The 12,475-nt window shown below is 43.1% G+C and overlaps 1 protein-coding gene across 1 annotated transcript; it reads left to right on the top strand.

Annotated features, from left to right (window-relative positions):
- Window positions 1–800: 800 nt before the first annotated feature.
- Window positions 801–7,199, top strand: T265_14968 (hypothetical protein; the record flags this gene model as incomplete). The annotated part of the gene is made up of 3 exons (XM_009176031.1): window positions 801–1,302; window positions 4,677–4,802; window positions 6,913–7,199. Coding segments are annotated over 3 exons (915 nt in total), but the record flags the coding sequence as incomplete, so codon positions are not given.
- Between the last annotated feature and the right edge of the window lie 5,276 nt (window positions 7,200–12,475).

Genomic DNA, 12,475 nt, shown 5'->3' with positions numbered 1-12,475 from the left:
TACATTACTCATAGGTTGCTGGAAACTCTCCATTTCACCTTGGCGATTATTCTCCGGACAAAATAAGTCCATGAAATTTTCTTGTGTTTAACCACTTGTAATAGTATTCATTCCGAGGCCAAAATCTTGCTTGGAACAAGGTTTGGGGCAACACATATTTTCGGACGGAAAGAGGATCACTGGAAATATTGCTCGAAGGAAACACTAAACTATCACCAGCTGCTCCGACTCCCGAACAACTCAACCACTCTAGGTCCGCCATCTTTGGAAATATCTCTCAGGTTAGCAGATTAGCAATAGCAATCATATTTGCGCACTGACTGAAAGCGATCCTATGGTTAACTCCCCCTTATCGTGAAAAATCCATCTATCCACTCACAGTCAAACTGCCTAACTCAAACTCCTCCACTCACAGCCAGTCACATTAGGACATATAGCATTACAGAACATTACTAAAAAAGGCTTACGTGGATCTGCCAAATTATGTCGAAATATGCTAACAGTCTTTCATGCTTGCAGTCTGTTTAATTTGGTTGTTGATCCTTGCTCATTCTTTCAATAACTCCTCGTGTAGGAGAACTTTGAACACTTGTTTTCCGGCCAGAACTAGGCTGACCGACATGACATTTTCGAAGCAGAATTCGCATGACGTAACCAAGTTGGATGTGAACGATAGTGAAACCTCGTGTAAGAGAACTTTGAACACCTGTTTTCCGTCCAGAATTCACATGACGTAACCAAGTTGGATGTGAACGATAACATTCATCTTTTTGAAATTTATTTATCTCATTCATTCAGATACTGCAGCCACGGTTACAGACAAAGTTGATCACCATTCAAGTGACACCGAGGAATGTGCTAGTAAAACCCGCTTTCGAGATGAAGGAGGAGCTAAACTGGGCAAGAAAATTGGTTTATTAAATAGCATCAGCATTATTGTCGGATCCGTGATCGGGTCGGGAATTTTTGTTACTCCACAGGGAATCCTGAGACAAACACACAGCTTCGGAGCAAGCATGATTATATGGGTTTCATGTGGCCTTTTCACATTTCTCGGAGCTTACTGTTACGCGGAGTTGGGGACAATGATCCCGAAGTCAGGAGCGGACTACTCCTATACTTTCGAAGCCTTTGGCCCGTTTTTCGGATTTCTTCGACTGTGGCTAGAAGTGATCGTGGTGAGACCGGTTTCCGCTGCTGTTCTGTCAATGGTGTTTGCAGACTATATCCTGGATCCAGGATTTATTACATGCGCCACATTCCACACTTCGGCTGTTCGATTACTAGCCTGTATTTGCGTGCGTAAGTTTTGTAGTTTTTTAATGCAACTATGATACCATATCTGGTTGAGCCCGTTATACTGTCAGTTCGTAAACCAGAGCTCTCTATACATCACTCAACGAATAGTTCAATGAATGCGTTACCGGAATAGCTTTCACACACTATCGAAGGAATTCGAACTCACAACAGTACCTCCAATGCCTTCAAGAGATAGGTGTTACCCGCTATTCTGAGTCTGAATGCATATTTAACTTGGAGCCAGCACCTCTTGCCTGGGAATGTCATAAATGTCACGTACACGTCGGTGCTGACTCTCGAGGGCGGACCAAATAGAGGTTTACACTTAACGTACCGGAACAAGGAATCCGGCTGCAGTTTCTGCTACTCATCGATAGATGAAAGCCCTCTAAAAGGCGATGTTTTGGCGAAAAGCAAGCGGTTAGCTTGCTCAATACTTAGATTAGCTGATCCTGCTGCTCAAACGCACGGTAAAGACATAAACGACCAAAGGTCGTTTGACAAGTACTCCACAAGATGTTGTTGTCCCCGGTGGCTAATATCCAATGTGCTCAGTTCAGCGGACATGTTTTAGAACTCTTTTCTGTTGACTCTCTTGCTTTCCTGTTGGAATCACTTCTGTCTATCGGGGTTACGTTCGGCTGTATTACGGCAAACTGTCTATTATTTTCTCTGTTTTAAGTTGTTCATTGCCAGGAGGCCCATCCGTTTTTTGAGAAGGTGAATCTGCAATAATGTTCTCTATCAAGGCTTCACCTTGAGGCACGACTCATTATCATCCAATATGGATTTAAAGCGGAACAGCCATTGAAAAATCCTCAAAATACACCTGAGATACAACAATTTCCGCCTGTCTTAGGTGGAGTTCCAAAGTTGAAGGCAAGTGAGAGTTAATCAAACTAATGGTGGCTTCAAGTAAAGGACGGATTTTCAACTAGAAAAATCCGAAATCTCCGCACGCCAACCATAATTAGCTCAGAAGAACAAGCTGAGTGAAACTTCAATCAGAGAAGTCATCATTCGAGCGGCCAGTCAACATGTGACCGCGTGATATGGATTCCGTAGCTGAGGGATGAACTGCACCATATACTGTCTCGTCAACGTCGACAGCATGACTTTAGTGTCTAACAGTGATGCTTCGCTGCCGTGTCGTTGCGGTCTCCCCTGTAACAAACTGTCATAACTGCATGTGGTAACGGTGGCAAAGGACTCTGGAAAGAAAGAGTGAAACACCCTCGCAAGTTTTTCTGGGACAACAGCCAGAGGGTTACCAAGCTGGATATCCGCTTGCTCGCTCACCGTGTTGGTGTAAGCCCTGCATAAGTGTGAGTTCCTCATATTGCTGATCAACTGCTTGTTGCCGAAAGATGAAGTATTTAAACGGCTAGCTGGAGGTTACCGGTTTGAAAATTCCTGTTTGAGCTGATGATTCCCAATGAGGATGAAACGGCTGTACAGTGATCCTCCACCTTTCATCACAGACTGGCTTCACTTACAGGACGATATTTCCCTTACCTAATACCGGATGTGTTTCCTTATTTAGGATTCGGTCGAAAGATCGCTTGAACAAGACTGCACTGGAGAGACCTTTCCAGGTGTTACACCAGTTTCTTGTGGGTCATCTTTGCCACATCGATTCGACATTCCACAATCTTCCCTCAGTACATCAAGAACAAAAATTACCTAATGCAGAGCAGTATTTCTGGGAAGTGTCATGATGCTGCTGAAGCATGCTGGTCACGCTATCCAATCGGCACTTGACAGGACGCCAATTTCTGGCTATAGAACGTATTCATTCCGTACACAAGCGTTTACACAAGTGTGTAAAGTGAGTCAACACGTCGGTCCGTTGGTGGCAGCGACTTGGAAACAGGAAGACAGGACCTGCTACCAACGCTTCATTTGTGCCATATGCTGCTTCTGAGAAAAAATCGGTGCATTGTACAGTCAACCGTATATTAGCACACCCTTGAAAAACAGGTAATAGCTGACGGACGATGAAAACCCGAAAAACCAGGATGTTTCCGATTGAAAAACAGTTTGTTCTGACCTGACTGTATTTATTTTGCAAGGTTACTACCGACATACTGGATTCGATTGTCTATCATAATATTCTAGGTGAAAATATATTGCCATAACAACCCGCCTCAGGTGTTCGGAACTGGGCGAAACAACTTCATTCTCAAAAGTTTGTTGTTCGGACCTATCGAAACTTTATCGCTCTCCGGGACGACATGTCTTCACAGGATGCGCGCGAATTCATTCCTAGTTCACTGATGTTACCAACGCCACTACCACAATTGCTTATTTTTCCTCTGTGGGGGAAAGATCACAAGTCCCAATGGTTTCTGGGGTTTGAATATAGGTCATCATACATGAGAACTTTACGAGAAATATTGCTAACATGAGCTTGTGAAAATGGGATGCACCCCGATGAAGAAAATCGAATGATTGTATGAAGTTGACTGCCTGATTGTGTTTTTCTGGGATAAAGTAACAAGGAACCCAGTCTGGAAGAACAAGAGTAAATGGCGCTTTTGGTGGTTTGGCAGAGTACAGTAACATCCGGGGAACTTACCGCTCAAACACATAAGGGCTGTATCCTCTTCTGCCCTATTCTATAAACAGCTTTCAGGTCATCTGCTATAGTAAGAGTAAGTAGTAAACCAGTTTGTTTTTCTCCAAGTGGCCTGGTGCATCACATCTAGTTTAGCAATAACATCACAAGTGAGAGATTCAGCTGATACTTGATTGACTATCCTATAAAAACGAAATTGGCATGAAAGTAAGTTTATTTGTCGGAAGTCATCGAAGCTATCGGTTGATAAGATTTTGTCTGCAGAACATCCATACTGACATCCATAGGCAGGAAAATCTGCAAATGTTTTGGAATTTGTTTGACTAGAAACTGTGCAAAATGGTCTTTAACAAATAGCAAAACCGAATGAAACTTTGCGCAGTCTTCTGCCTCCCCGGTGTTGTTGGAAAATCAAGTAAAAATGTGGTTTGATTGGTCCAATGCCGAAGATTGCTGAGAAAAGAGATATTTTCGTGGTTTCCGCATTTCTTGCCTAAGCAACTGGAAAACCGTATAGGATTATGAGGCTTTCGTTTTGACCACCTTAAAAACGATGTAGTTGGTTAGATGCCGGTCCGCTTTTGGTTATTGTGACTGGTTCGCTGTGTTCAGTTGAAGCGGACCGTCATAAACGAGTCAAAACCAACTTCGTGTACAAATGGGAGTAGTTGTCGATGTCTTGATATTTTTAACATCCCAAATACACAGATTCTTCCCTCTTTGCTGATCGTATCACTTCCAACTTAAATTTTGATCGCAACACTAATGCCAAAGTTTTTATTCATCTGATCTTTTCTAGTAATTGTTGGGTTCATAAACTCTCTGTCCGTCCGCTGGTCCACACGAGCGCAAGACTTTTCAACCTTTACCAAAGTCTCCGCACTTATTACGATCATCGTTACCGGATTTGTGCAAATAGCACGAGGTGAGTCCCATTATGTAAAAAGCAGAAGCTTATCGAAAACAAAAGTATGTATCCCTTGTTGAAAGGTTTGAGATCCAACCTCCTAGTCCATTCCAGTATGCACAAATGTTAGTTTTGACCTGCAGTGCGTGAAGTTGTATTGGGACGTGTCAGTAGTGTGTATCTCATGACCACGATTCTGCAGTCTTCCGGAGTCAAAGGCTACCTTTAATTCACTGGTGTCTGATGAACGCCGGTTTTATGCTTACCCATATATTACCCATATATATTACAGATTCCGATTCTGTTGTGAATGTACTTAGTTGGAAATGCCCTATGGACTAACCAAAAGGTGACCAGTACATGTTGCTTCAACTTTGCTGATCAATAGGAAGCAACAAAACCAACGCAGTGACCGTTTTTCGATGACCGGAAAGTGTTGGAGCCTGGGTGAACCTATTGTCTTAGTTCAGCTATGGCATAATACCCTTAGACGAATTTCTAACCAACGGCTGAGAACGCCGAAGTGATACGATGCAAGTGGAAAAACCGTCGGAAATATCCATTATTGAACGGGACATATACGTAGGCGGAAAGCAAGTCCATTACGCACGGTGAGGGGGTTCAACAGAAAACCAGTCATGTAATAGACCACCAAATTACAGTACGTGATATTTCTGGCGAGTGACTGTATTTGGAACCAGTGTCGGGGGTAGATGTGGTTTCAGTAAGTGACAGCAACATAGAAAATAATTCGCCGTGTAAATTCGGAACAAGCATCAAAATACTTGGTTAGTGAGAAGCCACTCAATATATTCCTCGAGTTTCCACCGCACTAAGAAGGGTATTTTAAAAGCCTGATCATCCGCAAGAAGTCTCAGAGAGAGGATCTCAGGGTGACAATAAATCTAGTGAGGATAATGCAAACGTTAACATACCTATGAACAAGGCCTAGGGTTACAAAAAGCGTTCCCGGTCTTGTAACAAGAAAGCCAGATATCAGACTCTACCAAAGAAGGCTCGGATTGCTTGACAGATCACACTCAAGTAGTTCACAGCATTGCTTCTGGTGGATGGGATGCTAAATACAGTAAGGAGGTCAGGGTTACTGAATAAGTCATGCTACCGCTGACCGGATTCGAGAAAAAACATAACGTCTTGGCATGTCCGGGAGTTGATGACGAAACAACGCATGCTTAACCAGCTAACAACTTCATTCGCTGTAGTTTGGAGCTGCACATTTTCACGTTACACGCAATGGCTACAAACAAACACTTTGTCCTCAGTGTATTTAAACTGGATGAGGAGAAGTCGGAAATGGGTAGGTTTCCTACAGCAAAAAAAGAACGGACTTGAAGCACGGTTTTTGATGTTATTTGCGGTCTACTTAGCATCACAGAGATCACTGTTATGGAATTCTTAAAGTACTATTGGTGTAATCTAGTAGGTTTAGGCTGATATCAACAATACGATTAATCGCTCACTACGTAGGTGATAACAGTAACGGCAAATTCAGTTGAACGATACCATTGAAAAGAGATTCAGCTGCGATTCAGTCAGACCTCTCATGAAAGCCAAATTGGTGTGTAGACGAGTGTATCTGAACTCAAGCAGAACTCGGTTACCATGCCTACCTGATAAGCTCCTGGAAGGGTGAAACGAGTCGTGAATTAGAAAAATTTTCAGCAACCTTGTAATTAGCCTTATCCAGCAGTATCAGTAAATCTTGGATACTGACTTGAATTTAGCCGTGTTTCTACATTTAACCCCTCTTCCAACCGTTTTGCCTCATCAGCAACTAACACACCAAAAGAAGCGGATGCCAACGGTACACCAGGAGCGATCCACACACCGTGGTGTAAAAGAAACACATTCATTTCACTTAGAGTTCATGGAAATTCAATCTCATTCAACTGAGCACGTAATGATGATCGCATTCCGTTTGAAAGACAAATTCGTCCGGGCCGCTTCTGAAAAAAACTAATGTGGTACAAATCTCATCACTAATGTGGTCCCTTCAATTTTCAATTCTCTTTTTGTCTTGACGTTTTGCCGACTTCATTTAGAATGCAACAATTTAAAGCATGTTTTGGAGTAAATCTTCTAAGCGTGCTCCCTCTTCCTCAAACAGGCCGGACAGACGCACTCAGTGCTCCGTTTGAAGATTCGAATCTGGACCCGGGCGATTTGACTGTAGCCTTCTACAACGGCTGGTTTGCCTACACCGGTTGGCACTACTTCAACGCTATGGTGGAAGAGATGAAAAATCCCCGTCGAGATCTGGTCTTGGCACATCTCATATCGTGTGTATTTATCATAGCGCTCTATACACTGGCCAACCTTGCCTACGTGACCGTGCTTTCGATCCCAGAGATATTGGAGGCAGATACCGTCGCTGTTGTGAGTACAGTATATCATTGATGTATCGTTACTCGTTTTAACCGATCGCCTCATCCTTCGTCATTACAGTGAGCTTCCACAAACTGATACGCTGATATGTGAAGTAACTAGCGGGTAACAAACCAAAATGGGCTGCTAGGTTTTAATTCGTTCCCGAAGGGGTATGTGTTTTCAGACCGCATCTGACCAAAAGAATTCAGTAACCGCCCAATATGTCCCGTAAATATGGCTCACCAGGTGCTCCTGTTAGGCACTGAGGTCATGGTGTCTCAGTCGATAAGGCGCCAGCGTACTGGTTGGATCGTCTGTAGTTAAAAACCATAACCTATGTGTTGGCTGCTGCTGTCTAGGATTTGGCAACCCGGCAGTATGTCAGCCATCGTTCGTCCTTCGTAGCAGGCAAGCATACCCAAGCATCCTTTGAAGAATCATCACAATTATACACCAGAATATGCATCAGAGGACCATCGTTTGGTGGGGCACTGTTTTCCTACAATACCTAAAATCCCACAAAGTGATAGAGTAGGAATTGACATAAGCTGAAGCAATGTTGAGAAGTAGATAAGATCTTTTACTCAAAGACATGAAAGAGATGGAATTCACGTAATAACTAAACAGCGAAACAACGAAACGTCCTGCGATCCACCTTTGAGGGTGTAATAATGGAGTTCCTTATCATTACCGGTTGTTTCAAGGTTGTTCGTCATATTAGTGAATACAGATTTTACCCCGGATGTTTTTAGTCACAACTGCACTGTAAATTAATAGTAACCATTCATTGGAGTCATGTATATCCATATTCTTCTGTTGTGAACCGAAAAATCGTTGCCATGCCATTTCGAATGATCGATCAGCAACAGACAATTACAATGAAGATACTACGTGCAAAACTGTGCTCCTTTGTGGAAACTGGGTTTTATAACAGCATAAAAAGAAAACGAATCTATTCTAAAACACCATTGGCAGAGTAATCTCTAGAGGATGCCTCCGCAGGTTGAAGCCTCTGTTGAGAAAGGCCGCTAAGGCAATATGTATACAATTATAAGATACTTTCACTCTTATCCTCTATCGTTTCCCATGCTTCGTCTCTGCGTTCTACCGGATCCATCTAAACTTTTCTCGATATAGATCCTGCTATCTTGCTATCTTGCTATCCTGCTTGTCATGGTCGGTTTGTGAAACCTGATTACGGAAATTCAAGCCTGATTTCATGATATGCCGTTTCGATCATCACTAGCTGAAAGCTCTGCGACGTCTGGGGTAGTGTCACAATAGAAAATATAGATTCTACAGAATCTAAACAGCTGGTGAAATTGAAACAGTTGAAATTATTGAGCAGCCTAAATAACACTTGACCTCATACGATTGGCAACAAAATTGTGAGGAAAATGGGAGTGCGTGGCCTGTGAGTAGTATGTCACGTCTGGAAAATGTACTCCGAGATCTCGAATATCATGCCTTTGTGCAACCTATTTAGCTAAAAAACATCAACCCGAAATCCATTTAGTCTCCCGTGGGAACCAAATCGGTATACAAATGAGTTTAGTTTGTGAAACTCACTGGCTTTTAAGCAGATTGGTTCGCTTTATTACTAAGTTTAAAATCGGATTTATTATTATATACCTGGGTTGCTTCTTCACAGTCGGGTCTAAGGAAGACGATCATAATCACGTGGATTGCACCGAGGAGTTTGAAATGAAGACAAACTTTCTAAATCTGATTTCTGCAAGAAAAAGCAAATATACTGCAGCCAAGGGAGCTACCTACTTCCCTTGTGTGTCTTGGCCTTAACAAATGTTATTCTTGACAACTCCAGCACAAAGTCATGGAGATGTAATATGCCCCATTCTATGGATACACTGTTCCATTCTCAGTTTGGTTAACAACATTATCTATGAGAGCTGGTCGTATCACGGGGTGACGATATAACTCCCACGAGTGCAACTTACAATCTTGAAGTCGTAGTGAGCAAAGCTCTGGATGAACATAGAAGAACGCCTCCATGCCAGTAGCACCTTTGGGTGGAGTAGCAAGTGTGATATGATTTCGGCTAAGGTAAGTGGCATTCCATTTGGAAAGTTAGTCAAAAGTTAAATTTGTCGTTTTGACAGCAAGATGACTGCATCAAGTGTTTATGCTGAAATCATACTTTGACTGAAAGCATTACCAAAACAGGCGCCCGAATTTACGGGAAATTTCAACTTCATCGTTCCACTATGTTAATGATTTGCAAATCACACATCCCCATTCAACCAACTGAGCTTGAATTTGAGGTTAAAGGTATGGTAAATCCACAGATCTGTGTGACTAACACTCCCAACTCCAGGTAACGATGCTCCCTAAAGACTGTGCCAAACAGATCAGAACACTATTGTTCTACCGTTTCTATGCTATCTTAATAAGTTCGGTCCCAAGCTTTCTGACCGTGATCCACCAATCAGATTCTACTTTCGCACCGCTAAATTTCGTCCTCACGCCATAACGCAGTGGTGCGTCTTACTGTGGTCATCTGGTGGTCAGTGTGGTCGTCTGTGGTTATCATCTGAAATCCACTTGACCTCAACCCCCTCAAACTAAATTGTCGGAGCACTCACAACCCCACAAAGACCAGGGAAAATCTAACAGTTGCACCCGATGTGAATCATCAAGTGAAGCACCCCTGAGTGGAAGATTAAGGAACGAATGGCGATCGGAACTAATTTGGAGCCCCTCCAACCCATCGATTCAAGATTTGGGCATCCACACTAGCCGACAAAGGCCATTGATTGAGACTCAACACTAATCTAGTTTGAAGAGGACGTAGTGATTGGTTCTCCGTCTGTCTTACGACCTGGTCAGTTTGGTGCTCATCAGGTAGGCGCAGTCCCCGAGTTTCCCTCAACTTTATTTTGTGTCAAAAGCGAAACGTTGCCCAAATAAAAACCACCAATTGTTTACCAAGGTTTGTAATGCACTACTCATAAGGTTGCCTTGGGGCTCATCAGGTAGGCGCAGTCCCCGAGTTTCCCTCAACTTTATTTTGTGTCAAAAGCGAAACGTTGCCCAAATAAAAACCACCAATTGTTTACCAAGGTTTGTAATGCACTACTCATAAGGTTGCCTTGGGGCTCATCAGGTAGGCGCAGTCCCCGAGTTTCCCTCAACTTTATTTTGTGTCAAAAGCGAAACGTTGCCCAAATAAAAACCACCAATTGTTTACCAAGGTTTGTAATGCACTACTCATAAGGTTGCCTTGGGGCTCATCAGGTAGGCGCAGTCCCCGAGTTTCCCTCAACTTTATTTTGTGTCAAAAGCGAAACGTTGCCCAAATAAAAACCACCAATTGTTTACCAAGGTTTGTAATGCACTACTCATAAGGTTGCCTTGGGGCTCATCAGGTAGGCGCAGTCCCCGAGTTTCCCTCAACTTTATTTTGTGTCAAAAGCGAAACGTTGCCCAAATAAAAACCACCAATTGTTTACCAAGGTTTGTAATGCACTACTCATAAGGTTGCCTTGGGGCTCATCAGGTAGGCGCAGTCCCCGAGTTTCCCTCAACTTTATTTTGTGTCAAAAGCGAAACGTTGCCCAAATAAAAACCACCAATTGTTTACCAAGGTTTGTAATGCACTACTCATAAGGTTGCCTTGGGGCTCATCAGGTAGGCGCAGTCCCCGAGTTTCCCTCAACTTTATTTTGTGTCAAAAGCGAAACGTTGCCCAAATAAAAACCACCAATTGTTTACCAAGGTTTGTAATGCACTACTCATAAGGTTGCCTTGGGGCTCATCAGGTAGGCGCAGTCCCCGAGTTTCCCTCAACTTTATTTTGTGTCAAAAGCGAAACGTTGCCCAAATAAAAACCACCAATTGTTTACCAAGGTTTGTAATGCACTACTCATAAGGTTGCCTTGGGGCTCATCAGGTAGGCGCAGTCCCCGAGTTTCCCTCAACTTTATTTTGTGTCAAAAGCGAAACGTTGCCCAAATAAAAACCACCAATTGTTTACCAAGGTTTGTAATGCACTACTCATAAGGTTGCCTTGGGGCTCATCAGGTAGGCGCAGTCCCCGAGTTTCCCTCAACTTTATTTTGTGTCAAAAGCGAAACGTTGCCCAAATAAAAACCACCAATTGTTTACCAAGGTTTGTAATGCACTACTCATAAGGTTGCCTTGGGGCTCATCAGGTAGGCGCAGTCCCCGAGTTTCCCTCAACTTTATTTTGTGTCAAAAGCGAAACGTTGCCCAAATAAAAACCACCAATTGTTTACCAAGGTTTGTAATGCACTACTCATAAGGTTGCCTTGGGGCTCATCAGGTAGGCGCAGTCCCCGAGTTTCCCTCAACTTTATTTTGTGTCAAAAGCGAAACGTTGCCCAAATAAAAACCACCAATTGTTTACCAAGGTTTGTAATGCACTACTCATAAGGTTGCCTTGGGGCTCATCAGGTAGGCGCAGTCCCCGAGTTTCCCTCAACTTTATTTTGTGTCAAAAGCGAAACGTTGCCCAAATAAAAACCACCAATTGTTTACCAAGGTTTGTAATGCACTACTCATAAGGTTGCCTTGGGGCTCATCAGGTAGGCGCAGTCCCCGAGTTTCCCTCAACTTTATTTTGTGTCAAAAGCGAAACGTTGCCCAAATAAAAACCACCAATTGTTTACCAAGGTTTGTAATGCACTACTCATAAGGTTGCCTTGGGGCTCATCAGGTAGGCGCAGTCCCCGAGTTTCCCTCAACTTTATTTTGTGTCAAAAGCGAAACGTTGCCCAAATAAAAACCACCAATTGTTTACCAAGGTTTGTAATGCACTACTCATAAGGTTGCCTTGGGGCTCATCAGGTAGGCGCAGTCCCCGAGTTTCCCTCAACTTTATTTTGTGTCAAAAGCGAAACGTTGCCCAAATAAAAACCACCAATTGTTTACCAAGGTTTGTAATGCACTACTCATAAGGTTGCCTTGGGGCTCATCAGGTAGGCGCAGTCCCCGAGTTTCCCTCAACTTTATTTTGTGTCAAAAGCGAAACGTTGCCCAAATAAAAACCACCAATTGTTTACCAAGGTTTGTAATGCACTACTCATAAGGTTGCCTTGGGGCTCATCAGGTAGGCGCAGTCCCCGAGTTTCCCTCAACTTTATTTTGTGTCAAAAGCGAAACGTTGCCCAAATAAAAACCACCAATTGTTTACCAAGGTTTGTAATGCACTACTCATAAGGTTGCCTTGGGGCTCATCAGGTAGGCGCAGTCCCCGAGTTTCCCTCAACTTTATTTTGTGTCAAAAGCGAAACGTTGCCCAAATAAAAACCACCAATTGTTTA

This window comes from Opisthorchis viverrini (assembly GCF_000715545.1).
Source record: "Opisthorchis viverrini unplaced genomic scaffold opera_v5_310, whole genome shotgun sequence".
Classification (NCBI taxonomy): domain Eukaryota; kingdom Metazoa; phylum Platyhelminthes; class Trematoda; order Opisthorchiida; family Opisthorchiidae; genus Opisthorchis; species Opisthorchis viverrini.
The sequence above is the reverse complement of the archived record's forward strand: the minus strand, read 5'-3'. Positions and strand labels throughout refer to the sequence as shown.